At 43.8% G+C, this 18657-nt stretch overlaps 1 protein-coding gene across 1 annotated transcript in view; it reads right to left on the reverse strand.

Annotated features, from left to right (window-relative positions):
- Nucleotides 1–18657, reverse strand: part of COQ9 (coenzyme Q9) — a 399687-nt gene that overhangs the window by 150291 nt on the left and 230739 nt on the right. Inside the window, exon 6 of the mRNA XM_044081281.1 lies at nucleotides 18003–18107. Within this exon, the coding sequence (XP_043937216.1) occupies nucleotides 18003–18107 (105 nt within the window). The remainder of the gene's footprint in view (nucleotides 1–18002; nucleotides 18108–18657) is intronic.

Consider the following 18657-nt stretch of genomic DNA (forward strand, 5'->3'; position numbering starts at 1 on the left):
ATGATCTTTGAAACTAGTTTACCTATGGGTGGACCTGAAAAAGAAACAAATAACTGGCCCTACTTCCAAAAGTCTTTAGTTCTGCTGAGATAAAAATGCAACTGTCTGTGAACATCTATTAAGTGTAAACAATATTCTCCCTTGTTAGAAAAATTAGGGAAGAAGACTGGTAAAAATCAACAAATTGTTAGTTTTGGATACTACGTTTGGAAAAAAGGATGGGCTGGTTCTTAGCAACACCCTGTCCTTATGAAAAATCAAATATAGAGGTTTTGAAGATGAAGCATAAATCTCTGAAATTTTTTGGCAGACATAATGGTTAGCATCAAAATGGTCTTCCATGAAAGAAGCTTCAAGTCACATGTAGCCACTGGCTCAAAAACAGAATGAACCAAGGACTGTAGAACCACAGTAAGTTCCCAGGGGATGAGAGGGTTTCAGAAAAACTTTACACAGCCTATTTGAGATTAACAAATGCTCTCCAAAGCAGTCGTGGACGTTAGAAATAGCAGCAAGTTGAACTTTGATGGTAGAAGTAGCAGTTCCCTGCTTGAAAAGCACAGCCAAAAATTCTAAAACCTTTTCAACTGGTGTCGAAAAGGGATCAATTCCATTATCATGTGCCAAAAAAAAAAAAAAGTGTTTTCCACTTACTGCAGTAGGGATTCCTAGTGGGGGGGATTATGGGAAGCCAACAAAATTTTTTGAACTGGAGAGGATAAGTTATTTTACCTGGCAATCAATGGAACTGAAGTAACCAAGCTACAAGCTTGAGGTTTTTCAGACTGGGGGGAACTAGTCCCTGTGGATCTCCTGAATCAAAGTCCCTGTGGATAAGATAGTTTGGATCCGGGTCCAGAGGACATTGAAGTAGGTGAGGCCAAAGAAAGGAGAACCAAACTTGCCAAGGCCAGACAGGAGCAATGAGAATGACCTTGCTCTTCAACCTTGTGCTTTCTTCAAGACGTGAGGTATTAGTTGGGGGGGGGAGGCATAAAGTAGTCCCAAGGGCCAACTGTGAAGGAGAACATCTCTTGGGGACTCCCCTTGAGGGAGGACAGGGCAAACTAGCTGCTGCACTTGTTGATCAGGGGTGATGCAAACAGCTCGTGGCAAGGCTGACGCCAGCGACTGAAAATCTCCTTTGCCACTCTAGGATTGACGGACCACTCGGGAGACAGGAGGATGCATCTGCTCAGCTTGTCTGCTATCATGTTAGAGCTCCCCAAGATGTGCGCTGCTATCAGAAAACAGATGGAAGAGATCGCCAATACCATACTTAGAGCTTCCCGACACAGGGGGTAAGACTTGGTTCTGCCCTGTTTGTTGATGTACCAGACTACGGACATGTCTGATTGAATTGCAATTGTTCCTCCACAGAGGGCAGCTTGGAAGGCTTGCAATGCAAAGAGCACTGCCTTCAGTTCCAGAACACTGATATGTAGGTTGGCCTCCATCGGGGACCAAGTGCCTTGGATTGTTCTGCTGTGATAATGCCCCCTCCCCCAATCTGGGAGCCATACGTGGTCACTATGGCCGCGGGTTGGGGGTGAGAAAAATAGTCGGCCTAAAACAATTTCTTCCGATTCCATCCACCAGGATAAGTCCTTTTTGCAGCGGCTGGTGATCCGTATGAGATGCGTCAAGGGATGAGTTAGGATGGACCACTGGAAGGCTAGAAGCCACTGCAGAAATCTCATGTTAAATCTTGCTAGTGGAAGCAGTGTGGTGGCCGCTGCCATGGATCCCTGGAACTTGTAGAACTAATACAGCAGGTACACAGTTTGAGAGAATAACGACCATATCTTCTGCAATCTGTGAATAGGAAGGGAGGCTATGCAAGAGGTTGTAATCAGGCAGGCTCCTATAAACTCCCAACTGCCGAGTTAGACTTGGTTGGGATTTGGTATGATTCACCATTATACCTAGACGAGCACAAGTAGGGAGAATAAAACCTTGTCTGTTCTAGTAGGTGCCTGGTGGGAGCGGTAACGAGCCAATTATCTAAATATATAAACACTCATAATTCGTACAGTCTCAACTGAGCTGCTACTGCTGCCATACACTTGAACACCCGGGGGCCGTGGTGAGATCAAAGGCCAGAGCTCTGAACTGCTACTGACTGGCTCCGAGCCAGAAGGAGGAACCTCCTAGAGTGCTTGTCCATTCTTATGTTGTAATATGCATTCTGGAGGTCTATACAGAATATCCAATAGTCTTTCCCTAAGAAGGGAAGAATAGACTGAACAATGACCATTCAGAATTTTGTCTGCATCCGGAATTTTGTCTGCTGAACAAACTTGGTCAAAAGGCTGAGATCCAAAATTGATCTCCAGTCACCTGTCTTTTTTGTCACCAAAAAGATCCTGGAGTAGAATCCAGATCCTATCTGGTCTGGTGGGACTTCCTGGATGACTTTCTAGCAGCTTTTGAATTTCCAGAGCTGCCTGATCCCTCTGATTGGGTGGGAACATTGGGGAGTCTTCTTCCTGTTTTCGGAGTGAGAATGAAGGGACTGTTGTATCCTTTGGCAATGATCCTTAGCACCCAAGTATCTGTGGTCATCTGTTGCCAGGCTAGTGAGTGCAAGAATAGTCTTCCCCCGACTGTCTCCAGAGGTAAACAATTGGGCCTCTCTTTAGGAGTGCTGCTAGGGTTTCCCTGAGAATAAATCTCGGGAACCCCGATTTTCTGCGCCACCTCTGCCATGAGGTCAGTGTCTTCCCATTGTAGCTCCCCCCGCTGCCCCGAGCGGAGTCATTGCCACGCGTGTCCTGGAAAGGCCGTTTGGTTTTCTTGAACCACATTTTTTTCGCTCCTATGGTTCCTGGAATAGGAGCATTGGAGAGCACAGGAACGTAAACCCATGGCAGACAGGATCATTCCATCCTTTTTACATCTGGCCAAGGTATCTTTGACTTTGGGGCCAAAAAGGAAAGATCTGTCAAATGGAGCGTTGACGAACTAAGACCTAAATGGCTCTGCAAATTCACACAAAAGCATCCAAGCATGTCTCCTTATGGCTACACCAGAACCCACTACCCTAGTAGCCCCTTTGGCTGCATGTGCAATGAGCCTCATGGAGGAGTTAAAAATAGATTCCAGGATGCCAAGCGTGGAGGCTACTTTGTCCTGTACCTCCTCAGACACAGCTCCTGCAAGGGTATCTGACAGCTCCTTGATCAGATCCTTCTGAAGTCTGGTGAAGTGTGCCATGAAGTTAAACGACCGTAAGGCAAAGGTCGAGGAAGCGTACACCTGATTCCTGAACCTGTCCATTGCCCTGGACTGTTGGTTAGGGGGATGAACAGTGGAACTCTCTTCTGCAAGTTCCTTCTTAGTGGCAGCCGCAACCACCATGGCATCTACTGCTAAACCCTTGGACCAAAACTGATGGTCCTCTAGCACTGAAAGGATCTTGTCTTGTCTCCTTGGGATTAGTTCTACAAAGTCAGGGGCCTTCCATGCCCACTGTGCAATCAACTTAATGAGATAGTCAGAGGCGAGGGTCACCAAGACGTAGATGGGTGAGCACCAAAAGCTTGCAGGTACACAGACTCCTCTGAGGAAGCGTCTTTGGGCTTCCAGTCACCTCCTACTTTAATATTTCAAGAAATGTCTGTGTCCTCCATGACAGATTCCTTTGGAGAAATCTAGGTGTTTCCTCTTACACATCCTCATCTGGGGCACCTCCTCAATGGGAAATTCTGTGCAGGACTTGGAAGAGGTAAGGCCCTGTAAAGTGGTGTCCTGCAGCTTCGATCCTCGTTGTCAGACTCTGGGCAAGAAGGAGTTCCAGGAAAATGTTCCAGTTGGGAAAGAACCAGCTATGAACCTGCAGAGGCTAAGGCCCTCTACATGACATGGAAGGCAGGCCCCCCAAAGAGTAATTGGAGCCCAGGACAACCTCGGAACCATGGTTCCACCCCCCTCCGAGGAGACTGCCATAGAGACCAAAGCTGAGGAAGAGCCCACTAACGAGGCAGCAGAGCTACGATCCGAGTCCACCTGCTCTCAAGGAGCATAGGAACTCAGGGCAGGCACTTCAGCTGACGGCATGAGAGCTGTCGTCACCGGAACAGCTTGTACCGGGGAAATCAAGTCATGGTCTCCAATACTCCAGTGGAGGTTACAGGAGGAATGTCTGGTGGAGTCCTTAGAGAGAAAGTTCCAGCCACAGAAGGGAGTGAAACCTGGGAATAGTCTGAAAGACCCCCCCCAGCCACGAGGAGCTGATCCACCAACCTCACGATGTTGACTTCCATCAGACGACTACAGGAATGGACAGAAAATGCAGAGGGGAATTCTGGCCTCTCTAAAAAGGGACTTGGAAAGTGTCGCACAAAAGGATCTATTGAGGGGGAATAGTTAGTCCTGGGAACCAAAATGAATCCAGATTCCAAAGCTGTTAATAGCACTGTGGAAGGAACCAGTTCCAAAATTACAGTCGGCACTGTAGAAGGTACAGATACATAGTAAGGGGAAGTGACATGAATAGTCAGCACTAAAACCTGTGGAGCAGAGCTGGTCACTACAGTTGGTGCAGACGAAGTTGGTTCCATAGATTTTTTTGGCAGTTAACTTCAGTTCTGCAGTATGTGTGGGGACTGCAGATTTAGGTCTCTTGTGTGCTGGGGCAGAGGGTGATATCAGCACTGACAGACTCCTCTTCTTTCCATGCTCGGTCTTAGAGAAAGAGGAAGATGAAGGTGAAGATGTATTCAATTTTGAAGTCCTAGGCTGACTAGACAAAGCCTCATCAAAAGAGGTCTTAATCAGACCTTTTGAAGATAAGTTTGTTCTTTCTTTCTATGAGTGCCCAGTGACTAAAAGCTTGACAAATAGCACAATCCTCTTGTAAACACTGGGTCCAAGCAGTAAAACATAAGATGAATGCCCATCAGAATTAGGCATTGTTCTTCCACAACCACAACATTGTTTAAAGCCAGTTGTAATCAATGGCAGAAGACACTCTCACTACCTATGCACACACACTAGAAAGAAGAAAATAATAAGGGGGGGGGGGGACTACCAACAATGGTAGGCCAGAACTACCAAGAGGTAGATGCAAAAGGGATAGAGCTACCAATGATGGCAATACAGATACCACGAGAAGGTAAACAGTACACTCACTCGCTAAAAGAAAAACCTGACTACAATGTAACAGGAAAAACTACCATCAATGGTAGACAAGAACACTGAAGTGTAAAGGAAGAGGTAGTGAAACGGAAGGTGAAAAGTTAACTGGGTATGTAGACAAAAGGTTCAAGTAAATTCCAAACAATACATAATGAAATTACACTTAGCTGAAAAAGGGTTTGGCTGACGCATCTTCTGTAGAAGAGCGGCAAACAAGATCTGAGGAAATTTAGTAATCTAGAGGGGCATTCTGGGTAGGGACTTAGCTCGAGAGGTTTTGGTTCTCGTTAGCTGTTAGAATGGCCGAGCTGGTTCTGAGAGTTGGAACCAAGTCCCATACATCAAGGATAAATGAAAATTGACATCATCAGATGAATAATTATGTCCTGTATCCAAATAGGATATGGAAGTCCATACACTTATAAGCTACCTCAGTCCATAAAGGTGCATGGGTGCCAGGCCTGGTGAAATTTTCAATTCCCGATCCAATGGTCTAGGCTGCACTTAAATTGGGTAACAGATGAACTCAGCTTCACATCAATGTAAGCCTCTTCCACAGGAGGGGCAGGCTCTCGGATAAACAGAACATGCTGGAGAGACAGATGTGCAAGTCACAGGCAAAATTCAGGTCTCTAGATATTGTAATTCTGGTACTGTTTGACTTAAGAACATGCAAGAGATTCTAAATGTGGGATATGCAGATGCCCAGTAAGGCACAAGTCATCCCTCAACAATCTTTAGGAGATGGAGTAGAGGAAAATGGCTTAAGGTGCTCTGCATATGGTAGGTATGTTACACCTTGTGTTCTTTTTTAAAGGAACCTCTGAGGTCACTATTTGCTGCATATGCCTGGTCAGTTACATAACAAAGGAAGCACTGTACTCTATAATTGGTCTGATAAGGGTGGGGTACAGTAGGATTATTACCTCTTTGGACCTAGATGCCATACCCTTACTTGTAAGTTATAAATGTTAACTAAAGGGATTTCCTCACCACTGTCGCCATGTAGTGGTCAAAGTTAAGGCTACTGTCTATATGCATACCTAGATCCCTGGCCACTGGGTTGACTCTTAGAGGTGTATTATCAACAAGGTAATTGGTCAGGATAATGGTTGACTTCCCAATGGGTACAATTATGCATTTCTTAGCGCTAAGTTTAAGACCATGGATGTTCTTCATCTCACATTGCTGCAGTCCTTACATATGGGTAATCCGCTGTCCTCTGTCGGCCCGAATACCAAAGTATTAGGCTGACGTCGGTCATGGGCGCTCAGAACTGACATCAGAGCGTCAGGGTATTAAAGCGCATGACCGACGTCATATCCTCAGTCTTTTTTGCCGCATGGTCCGATGCAGAAGCAGCGTTTGCAAGTGCCGTCATGCTCTGACATTTTCGTATTCTGAGTTTCAGACCGAATCCAAGTTGGGCTAAGTACCCGTTGGGAATATTTTTGTTTTTCTTGCCTCAGTTAATTCGGATGTCAGAAAAAGTGAATAATTGTATTTCTTGTGGGAAACAGATACCGCATAGGGATTACCACTCTCTTTGTATTCCTTGTTTGGGACCTGAGCACGACGTGGTCGGGTGTCGCTTTTGTGCTAGGTTTAATAAGCGCACCATTAAACGTAGGTTAGATTGCGCTAGGCTTGTCTTCGGTAAGCGGTGTAATTATAATATGCCGTCGGATCCTCCGACGCCCGCTACCGGGAAGAAGCGCAAAGACAAATCTTTAAAGTCCAGACAAGATGAGTCGTCCGTTCCGGACGCCGGATCTTTAGAAACTACGGTGGAATCTGTGGATCCAGCCGAGGTTTCAGTTAGGGGGAGGCTTTGATTTTGCAAGATGTGGCCTCTCAGGAGCCAGGTCAGGCTGAAGGGGCCTCTCAGGTTGCTGTTCTTCCTTCCTTGCCTAAGGTGGTTAGGCCTTCTCCTTCTGTCTCTAAGGCTCCTTCCAAAGGCAGGCCTGGTTTGCCTTCCACGGGTGTCAGTCCTAGTTCTGCAGGCTCTGTCCCTAAAAAGCACATGCTTAAAATGGCAGAAGATTTAATTTCTTTAATCAGAGGTTCTATGCCCCCTCCTGATAAGAGGCCTAGGGTAGAGCCAGAGGTGGAAAGTTTGGAGCAGGCTTCAGATTACTCAGAGTCTTCGGCTGAAGACATTCAAGATTTTCCTCCTTATTCTGATTCAGACGCAGAGGATTCCACCCCTTCTGCTTCTCCTCCAGAGGATTTTTCTTTTTCAGAAACCCTGCATTCTATGAGGGAACATTTTAAATGGGAAGGTCAGGATTTCTCAGACTCGAAAGAGGCTTAGGGAATTTTGTTTTACCACAGCATAGGCCCTTGGCTATACCCCTGTTTTAGATGTTGTTCAAGATGTTTTCTCGAGGCTTCCCTTAATCCAGACTCTGCCTCCTGCCCAGTTAAGCCAGACAGGTATTACAGAGTGCCTGAGGCATAAATATCTGTATAAGAGTCCTAGGGCTGACCCAGAAACTATTAGCCAGGGACCTAAGGGTGTCAGGGCTTCTGTTGTAAAGAATCCAGTGCCTATAGATAAAGATGCTAGAGCTTTGGATAGATGGGGTAAGAAAGTGTATACCTCTTCCACTTTAGCAATGAGGGCTTTAAATTGCCAGTTTCATATGTTGAAGTATCAGAATTTTCTCCTTACTCAACTAAAATCTAAAGTGGATGCTTTGGCAGAGGGCATAGAGTGTAAAGAATTACAGGATTTGGTGCATGCCTCTGAACAGGTGGGTAAGCATTCTTTGCAGTGTGGTTTCGATGCTTTACAGGCTTCTTCCAGGGTGGCTGCCACCGGTTCAGTTATTCAGGCACGCCTGGCTTAAGGATCAGAATTTGTCAGAGCATGTTAAAACTAGGATTTTGGATGCTCCTTTACAGTCTGAAGTTTTGTTTGGTTCGCCTGTGGAGTCTGTCTTGAAGAAAATGGAAGACAAGGCTAAGTCTATGCAGACTGTTAAAGATTTTTTGCAGGTGCAGCCTCCTAAGTTTAGCAGGAATTGGCCTACTAAGGGATGGGCTTATCCTTCTTCTGATTTACAGTCTAGGGGTAGATCTAGACGTGGTAGGGGCAGAGCTCAGAGTTCTTTCAGGCCTAGAACGTGGAGTTCACCTGCACAGTCTACAGGTGAGGGCAGGGGCCAGTCCTTTCGTAAACAGGCCCAATGACCTGCATCTTCAGCTGCCAGATTCTTCATGTCTGGCAGCTCCCTTGGGAGGAAAGTTGGCACTCTTCAAGCAAAACTGGCTTTTAATCACCCAGGACAAATGGGTGTTGGACATTATAGACCGAGGCTACAAGTTTTATTTCCATACATTGCCTCCTTTCAAAGGCATGCCAGACGTTCCTCCTCAGCAAAGAGTAGAGGCTCACAACCAGATTTCTTTACTTCTTCAAATGGGGGCTATTCAGCAGGTCCCTCTGTCAGAAGTGGGCCTAGGATTTTATTCTCGCCTGTTTCTAGTACCAAAGAAAGGAAACACTTGGAGGCTAATTTTGGATTTATCTATCCTCAACACATACCTGGACATTCCAAAATTCAAAATGTTGACGTTGCAACAACTTCTACCTCTGTTGGGCAAAGATCACTGGATGGTAACTCTGGATCTCAAAGAGGCTTATCTTCATGTTCCTATCAGGCCCAGTTGCAGGAGATACCTGCGTTTTTGGGCTGGGAATTTACATTATCAGTTCTCTGCATTGCCCTTTGGCTTATCTACTGCGCCCAGGGTGTTCACAAAGGTTCTGGCTCCAGTGATAGCCTTCTTAAGGTTAAGAGGAATACAAATTTATCCTTATTTGGACGATTGCCTGATTCTTGCTCAGGACAAGTGTGAACTTCTTCATCATCTACAGTATGTGATGGCAGTGTTAAGGTGCCTAGGGTATTCTGTGAAGGAAACAAAGTCCAGTCTAGTACCCTCTCAGGAAATGTGCTTTCTGGGTGTGAGACTGAATACAGCTTCCCAGATGGCCTTTTTGATCCCGGACAAGCAAAAGAACCTTTCACTTTACTTCCATCAATTGTCTCTACGGTCCAGGCTGACTGCAAGGACAGTCCTTCAAGCCTTGGGGTTCATGGCATCTTGTATTCTGGTGCTTCCCAATGCCAAACTGCATATGAGGAAGCTACAATGGTATCTCAAAAATGTATGGACACAACACTGCCAAGATCTGGACACTGTCATTCAAATAATACCTTGCATTCAAAAGGAATTTTTGTGGTGGGCTCAGGAATGTCACCTAAACAAGGGACTCTCTGTGACCCGACCAGAGGAGAGTCAGATTTTAACGACAGATGCCTTGGACAAGGCTTGGGGAGCACACCTCAATGGAAAATGGGTTCAAGACACGTGGCCTGCCAGACTTCAACATTTACATATCAACTTGAAGGAGATGTTAGCAGTCCAATTTGCACTGATGGCTTTCAAGGATTTTCTTCAACCAGGGCAGGTGTTGATTCTAACAGACAACACAACTGTCATGTGGTACATCAACAAGCAAGGGGGAACCCATTCGTACCCACTTTGCAGGCAAGCAATGATTTTGTGGGAGACTGCTCTCAGTTTACACCTCAATCTTCAAGCAAGGTTTCTACCAGGAGCACAGAACTCCTTAGCAGATGTTTTGAGCAGACAAATAGTGGATCCCCACGAGTGGAAATTGGATCCTCAGGTGTTTTGAGAATTGACAGTGATTTGGGGGACTCCAGACATAGATCTGTTCGCTTCTCCACTAAATTTCCAGTTGCCAAAGTTTTGCACAAAACTGTTTCATCCCACAGCTTGGAAAGTGGATGCTCTATCATTCAGTTGGAGCAATCTTCACGTTTATGCCTTTCCGCCTCTGCCTCTCCTCCCCAAGGTACTTTTGAAGGTCAGACAAGACAAGCCCTCCATGATTCTAATAGCTCCAGATTGGCCTCGACAGCACGCACTGGTACCCTCTGCTGAGGAGTTTAGTACGGGAGCCTCCATGGCCTTTGCCTTCGATTCCGCACCTTTTGTCTCAGGAGGGCAATCATTTCCTCAATGTCAGGATTCAGTCCCTGCATCTAACAGCCTGGAACATTCGGTTCTAGAACCTGGAGGATCGCAGCTTCCACAACAAGTTTTGAATGTTATTTTGGAGGCCAGAAGGCCTAGTACAAGGAAAGTTTATGCTGATAAATGGAGGAGATTTTTGATTTGGAGCAAATCAAAGAGCTTTGATGTTTCCAGGCCTAATTTAAGTGTTTCTCTTCAATATCTTACAGAATTATTAGACAAGGGTTTGTCTTTCTCCTCTATAAAAGTTCATGCTGCAGCCATTTCTGCTCACTATGACTGTGACCCTCCATTGTTTTCTCATCCTTTGCCCCTCTAAGAAATTGCTTAAACAAAGAACATAAGACCCCCACGTAGAGCTCCTACTCCTGCCTGGGATCTCAATTTTGTGTTGGAAAAGCTTACTTTACACCTCCTTTTGAACCTGCAGCTACTGCTGAGTTAAAGTTTTTGTCTTGGAAGACTGCTTTTTTGTTGGCCATTACGTCTGCTAGAAGGGTTTCTGAATTACAGGCTCTTATGGCGGTTGAACCCTTCCTAATTTTTCATAAGGATAGGGTATCTCTACGTACTAATCCTACTTTTATGCCTAAAGTGGTTTCAAATGTGGCCTTGAACCAATCAATTCATTTGCCTACTTTTTATGCATATCCCCAAAATAAAGGGGAGAAAATTTTGCACACTTTGGATATTCACAGGCAGTTGCGTTATTATTTGAGCAGGACTAAAGGGTTCAGACAGTCTCAGCAGTTGTTTGTTTCTTTTGCTTTAGGCTCTCAGGGAAACCTGTTACAAAGCAAAGTATTTCTAAGTGGATTGGTTTTGTATTGCTTTTGTTACTCTCATCATGGTAAGGAGATTCGCTGGAATCAGACCTCACTCCACTAGGGCTACTGCCACTTCTACAGCTTTTTAAGGGGAGTAGCTACTAAAGATATTTTGGAAGCAGCTACTTGGAGTTCAGTGCATACTTTTTCTAAACATTACCACCTTCCTCTTTATTCCAAATCTAGGGCTGGTTTTGCCACTGCAATCTTACAGGGCATTTTGGCAGCTCCCAATGCTTTATGATTTTGCCAGCCTCCCTTTACCTCTGCTTTGGGATTCTACCCATATGTAAGGACTGCAGCAATGTGAGATGAAGAACATAGTACAGTTTTGTACCTACCATAAATGTAGATGTTCAAGATCCACATTGCTGCAGTCCAATCCCTCCTTCCCCTCTGTAGTTTGGAGTGGTTGTATGGTTTGGGTGGTAGCTGTTATTTGTACATGCCTTTTGGGAAGTATTCTGTTTTTGGCTGTGGCCTTTCCTTTTAGGGCCTTCTGACATCTGGGGCAAGAAAAGACTGAGGATATGACGTCGGTCATGCGCTTTAATACCCTGACGCTCTGATGTCAGTTCTGATGACCGTCGTCAGCCTAATACTTTGGTATTCGGGCCGACCGAGGACAGCGGATTACCCATATGTAAGGACTGCAGCAATGTGGATCTTCGAACATCTACATTTATGGTAGGTACAAAACTGTACTTTTTGATACCATTTGTTAATCATAGCTGCACCTTCTTGAAAAATGCTAGTGTCTGCAGGGGAACTGATAATCCCCAGCCTGCAATCATTTGCTGACTTAGTCAGCCATAAACCTTCAGCAGTTGCTTCCATTTCAGAGAAATAGATGCCAAAAAAAGGAGAGGGTCCAGTACTGCGCCCTGGGGGACTCCAGTACTGACTGGACTCTTGGTGGAGGTGGCCTCACCTATTCTGACCTCCCAAGTCCTATCAGTGAGCCAGTTGGCTATTCAGTGGACGATAAACTCACTAATTTAGGTGTAAACCCATTTATCTACAATGCTTGAGTGGGGTACTATATCAAAAGCCTTGGCTAGGTCAAGGTAAGCTGTGTGCACAGTCTTGCCTTCATCCAGTGCTTTGGTTACCCTCTCAAAAATAGTCCACTAGATTTAATAGGCATGACCTTTCTTTAACAAAGCAGAATTGTGCTGGGTCCAATGTTTGCAAGTGACCAATGTCCTCATTTATTATGTCCATGACAATTCTTTTCATGGCCTTTCCCAAGGCTGGTCAGACGTATGGGCCTGCAAGCTAACCGGATCAGTGGTTGAACCTCCTTTGTGCAGGAGAATGATTGTAGCCCTCTTCCATTCCTTGGGTACAAAGCCTGACTACAGGCTCCAGTTGAAAAGTGATTCAAGTGGACCACAGAGCTCATGCTTCACATGATTTATTAACCATCATGTGATGTTATAAGGGCCCCATCGATGCACTGTTTTTGGTCTTGGAAAGTGCACCGATGACCGGTTCCCTAGTAATGGTTAGGGGGGGATTGTGGTATGTGTTATTTCCTTTGGACTATCAGGGGGAGTGGGTGTTGAAATTGGAGCTGAACCTGTCAACCAAAAGGTTGGCAATGCCCTCCGGTTCAATGTGGGTTATATGCATATTGTTGTGTATTTCTTCTGAGGTTATGGACATAGCTGTAGAAAGCTTTGTGGTTGTCCTTTGCCTGCCTGAGAAACCTTTTCTTCTTCAAATTTAGCCTCTGGAGTATTAAATAACCCTCTTAGTTCCCTGTTTAGATTGGTCAGGGAGCTTCTACTAGATATGGCTTTGTTCCCCCTACGCCTGGGCAAGATTTTTTTTGTTGTATAACTGATTGATATTAAGATTTGACCAAAGTGGCTGGTCTTTTGAGTTTGTATTATTCTTTACGCGGGTGGCCACAGCTCACTATACTGCTGTAAGTATGGCTGTACAGAGATTTTGTAAATAGTTCAGCATATGCTATGGTGTTTACTGATTTGGGGTGGTGCTTTGAATTTAGTTAAGGGGTCTCTTACTAGAGACAGAGTTTAGCCTTGGAATAGTTAAAGGGTTTTGGTTTTGCTGGATTCCCCAGATTACATTGGGTGAGGAACATTGGCCCCTCCATGTGTGTACAAGGTCACGGATGTTAGCATCCATGGTAGGAGAATGGACCAACTGTTCCAGGATGTTGATATTAAAAGTTTAGGACCCCTAGGTTTGTGCATTAGAAGTGGTGTAGGGTTCCCAATCTATAGGGGGTAGTTCAGATCCCCCATGAACATACTGGTTTGAATGGTGAGACTAGTACATTGAGATAGGTAGTATGGGTTTCCTGGGACATGGAGGGGGACCTACAGGTTGCAAAAACATGGTAAGAGAACCTTGTTTATGGCAAGCTGCAAATCTACGAGTTCTAGTGGGTCATACACTAACTAGTCCGAATGTGAGGTTGGTTTTAACAGACAGACTTCTCCACATTTAGTTCCCTCCCTCGCAGTAGCTGTTCCAGATGTGAAAGGCATTATAACACCTTGCATTGCTGGGGTAGTTTCTGCAACTTTAAACCATGTTTCCATTACTACACAGATGTCTACAGTCGCAAGAGAGAGGAAGGCTTGCAAGGACTGAAGTTTCTTCTAGCACTGAGCAGTACCACCTTCAGATAAACCTTCTGACAACTTTGTCTACAAAGGAATATCAGTTTGGCATTGCCAATATCCACAAGCCTAGAGGGGAAAAGTGCAGACCATCCCTGGCAAAGCAGAATGATCTGTCAACCAGGTCCTCCCAGTCCAAACACGATCTCCTTGGACAGACACCAGAAGCTAAGCCAATAGTTAAAATCATTTTCTGTTGGCAACTTGGCATCATCCTTGGAGAAGGTGGTATGCTGCTCAGTGCTAGGCTCACACCTGCCCGAGGCACATAATCAGCAAGCTGATAGGTGATTATTAGGCCAGAGACCAGAAGGGCCTTTTTAAGCCTACCCATGCATCCCCAATCTGACTAGCTCTGGTACCCTTGATAACTGTAAGCAGGGGATTGGGAGATGAAACATTTACAAGCAGGGTTTACGTTGATTAACCATTTACAGGCTGCCTGTGTCCATCAGAGAGACATAGGTGCCAAACCAGAGATTAAATTTCTTGTTCCCTACCCAAACATCCAAGTAACACTTTATCTAGGTTATGGTGGAACTCTGCTTCACATGGATGGTGAGCCTATTCCAGAGAGGGGTAGTCTCTGGGATATATACCCGTCTCTCCAGCATATCCTATTTATATCACAATGTTTTAAGTCTTTAGAACATGTAATTCTGGTGCTGTTTGTTTTGCAAATAAGCACCACTAGAGTGGGGTCTGACAATACCTTGTATGCCAGGCACAGATTTCTCCTCAACAGCCTGCAGGAGACAGAGTAAAGGGATAGGGCCTTGAGGGGGTCCGCACAGGACATGTTACTTGTGCCGTGTATTCTTTTAGTGAGAAACCTCTGTGGAGATTCCAATTGTTGGATATGCCTGGTTAGGTACATACCAAAGGGAGCACTGTACTCAGTGATAGGTCTGATGAAGAATACAGTGGAACAATTACTTCCTTGGACCTAGATGCCATACCTTTGTTTACAAGTTGCACAACACAGAATGATTTCCTCACTGCTGTAGACATGTGATGGTCAAAGACTAGATTACTGTCTGTGTCTCCCCCCATGTCCCTGCCTACTGAGTTAACTCTTAGGTGTGTGTTGTCAATAGGAAAGTCACCAAGGGTGAAGGACTTCCCGAAGGATACTACTATGTATTTCTTTGCATTTAGTTTTAGTCCATGGTTCTGACACCTGTTTGTCTGTATCAGCCCTTCATGGGGAACATTTGTCTCGTGTGGGTGATTCAATGACAGCTCCTAATTTGCAATCACCTGCAGATTTAGTCAGACACAGACCACTGACATTGGCCTTGCCTTCACAGAAGTAAATACCAAAAAGAAGCTGTCCCAGGACCAATCGCAGAGGGACTCTGCTTATGACTGGCCTCTTTGTTGAAGTGGACTTCCCAATTCTAACTTCCTGGGTCCTGTATGTGAGCCAGCTTGCTATCCACCAGTTGACATATGGGTATTTACCTAACCTCTTAAGTTTGACAACAATGCCCATGCTAGTCTCAGAGGCATTAACACCCACATGGTGGTACCTGTGGTTCAATGACTAGAGTGCCTCTATGATTTGACAGATCCTAGCACCAGAAAGGCAGCTAACCATGACACTCTCTCTACTCAGTCTGGTGAAGGGTACACTGATGTCCTTTACTACAGAATTCCCAAAGACCTAGAAATTTGGCTGTGCACTGGTTTGCCTTGAGGGCTTAGCAGCAGAGGCATTGGAGACAATGTTACTATGTGTAGTTGTGGGTAGTGTTTTAATGGAGTGTTTACATGATGGCTGATGGCCTTTTTTTGACTGTGCTATGCAGAAGGCCTTAGTATTTTAGGAAGGTTACCTTAAGTGCCTTAATATAAGTAGTTTTATGTGTAGGGTCTTCACCTTGTGCAGTAGGTGTGGTGCAAGTGTCACTGACAACCTCTACAGGATTAATTTTGGTTGTACGAGTTTCCCTCCAGTATTAAAGTGTATTTGCAACTCTTGCATACTTTATATCTCTGTTTTATTAAGAATAACTTTGTCAATGTACATGAGGCAATTGCTACAATGCATCAAAATATCTATCTCAACCAGACTAGCCACAGAGAGGGTCAGGAAGTGCATATCCCTGGCTACTGATCTACTAGGGAAGAGTGAGGGAAATTTAAATGTTGAATAGGTCAATAAGACAAGGAACTTGATAAGCAACACTCACCTATGTGCACACTAAATGCTCTATTAGTTTAAAAAAGAATCTGTCTAGACAGTAAGGATATTTTAAGGAAAAATTACACTGAGATATCTGAGTTAGAAGGGGAATTACGCTACGAGGTATTGGTGACTATACAGAGCACTGCTAAGCGCTATTGCATGGACGGCAGCATGTCTAATTAAATGCTGTAAAATAGATAAAATGCAGATATTCAACACAGAAACATTCAGTTAATGCAGCCATGACAAAAAGTGTGAAAAACAAGTGTCAAAACAGTGGCTATGGTAATGCAAGTTTTAGTTTTTCTAGAGTTTTGCAGAAACCATCAACACTTTTCTTCTCAAGTAGAGTGGTTGCCAAACACCCCAGGCAGACAGACTCAAAATTTTAAACAAGCTAGTCCTCTAATTAATCAAATAAAGGCACAATAAGACTTACAACAGCAATTCCCAGCTCAGAAAGGTAGATGCATCCTTTCCTCCCACAACAGTGTAGAATATAAGCCTTCTTAATGTAAAATAACTGGTTTGGAGCTCAAGCATTTAAACACTTTTAGAACACACACAATGAGCCTTCAACCAGCAATTCCCATCTAAGAGTGGGGTAAGCTACCTCTCCTGCCACAGGAAAGTACACCACAAACCTTCCTTATGTAAGATAGCTAGTTTGGAGCCCAAGTGCTTAAATCAGAACTAAGAGGCTTAGAATAACAGTTACAATGTAATCAGGCTACTAACAAGCAGTAATAAACACAGCAGATTAAAAGCAACTGAACACTAAGAAGCAAAATGCTGCAATAAAAGCAGCTGTATAAAGTGCATTTTTTTAGTAAGTGCGGAGGCAGGAAAAAGAAGATAATTAAGTATGAGACTAAGGGGGACAAGCCTTCTCAACTGATCTCTGTGTTCAGTAGAATAAGCTGATGAGATGGGACTGGAAGGCTTATCCAAAATCAGATTTATAGTGGGGGTGGGGAACTCAAAAGCCAAAGTTTAAAGTGCAAAAGAAGTAGGGCAGTTGGGTGGCAAAAATCAAATGCAGACAGAGATCAGCAATAGGCATAGAACAGCAAGTCAAACAAGCACTACGGCAAAATAAAGATGCCACTAAGTATATGTAGCTAAATGAGGAATGCTATTTCTCAGCTCCTCCCACTAAACAGCTGAATGTTATTCATTGTCTACAAAATAATTTTTTTTTAGCTGACCCTAACCAAGACCCAAAACAACTTAAAGCAAAATGCAATATAAGAAAAGATTAAAATAAAAAAAAAAAAAGCAAATCCCCCCTTCTCCATCAAAACTAGATCCCCCATTTCATTATATGCATAAGAATCCTTTGTAGAATTTTGGTGTCATCTACATCCTCAAAACAAGAGAGTCTGTACACTCACCTCCATGTGAGCTGTAATGCAGTTTTGTTTTATCCCAGCTGTACAGACAGCGTCCCATTCCAACCACAACAATTCCTGATTCAGTTTATTGAGCCTTTTCATAATGAAAAATATTTTCTGCCCTTTATAACCCACCCCCCTGATTACTTCCTGACATACTAACATCTGATGTTTTAGTCATAGCTTTGCCTAGGACTACAAAAATACTGATATCTCTCTTCCAAGAATACTCTTCAAGTACACAAAGATGAAGTTACTAAGCTGTAGTAAGGCTGTAGAATCGGCACATAGGAGAGTGATACCAATTGAGAGAAGTTAAAATTGATTTTAGGGCAATTTCGGCTCAGACTGAAATCTGTAAATTGATGCAAAGAGAAAAGAAGCCTAACAAAGGACTGCTATCACAGTCTATCATGACTTGGACTTGCAGTCTTGCAGTCACTATCTCAGATTTGGATGACTGTTCAAATTGTCTATATATGTATGTGTGGGTCACACATACACATTGTATGTATATACTATACACAAATATGCACACAAAGGCAGACCCTATGTGCATATACAAATATTTTCTGAAACTACACATTTTTACTCAGCAATACAGCACACTAATATCACGGCCTCCAATTCTGGTCAACAAGGTTAGAAGTTATGTACAAAAAAGCACTACACATTTTGCATCTCAAGTAGCATTTATAACACTCTCATATTTTCAACTTACATCTGTTGATTTGTCTCCTGCATAGAACCAGATGTCATCAACCATGCTAGTTAGATATTTTAGACTTTCTGGGATGTTCTGTGGAAGCAGAAGAATGCCCATTGCCTGCAGAAGAACAAAGATGGCAAGTAAGATGCATTATTTGCAATTTCAGTTACATTTCCCATTCTTCCACTAATCCTAGTATGTACTATGCACTGCCCTTTTCTCTGCTTAAATATCATATGGTCTGCACATGAGCAGAAATGATGCCAAACAAATTCTAGACAAAAGCCTATTTACAATGTGTCATCTCATCCAAGTAACAATATTTTTGAGGCTTGATTATTTTAATGCTGCTACAAGACTTAAAGTTCTTGTGTAGTTTTTTTTACTGAAATCACACACATGGCGAGAATGCCAAGTAGGGCATGCTGAATCCAGAAGTTAAGATGGACAAATGAAAATCTGATATTTTAAATGAACATTGCCACAGAAATGATAAACAGCATGAATAACTCACTGTAAAACAAGTGATATCTCCAATAAAAAGGGACCTAGTTTATCCACCATGGAGACATCTATACTTCTTAACATAGCTCCAAAATTTACCATTTCACAAACTGAGATTATATAAAAATGGTCTGGTAATTACTCAGCCTTTACCCTACAAAAA

This window comes from Protopterus annectens, chromosome 8.part0 (assembly GCF_019279795.1).
Source record: "Protopterus annectens isolate FY-2018-M chromosome 8.part0, PAN1.0, whole genome shotgun sequence".
In the NCBI taxonomy this organism is placed as follows: domain Eukaryota; kingdom Metazoa; phylum Chordata; order Ceratodontiformes; family Protopteridae; genus Protopterus; species Protopterus annectens.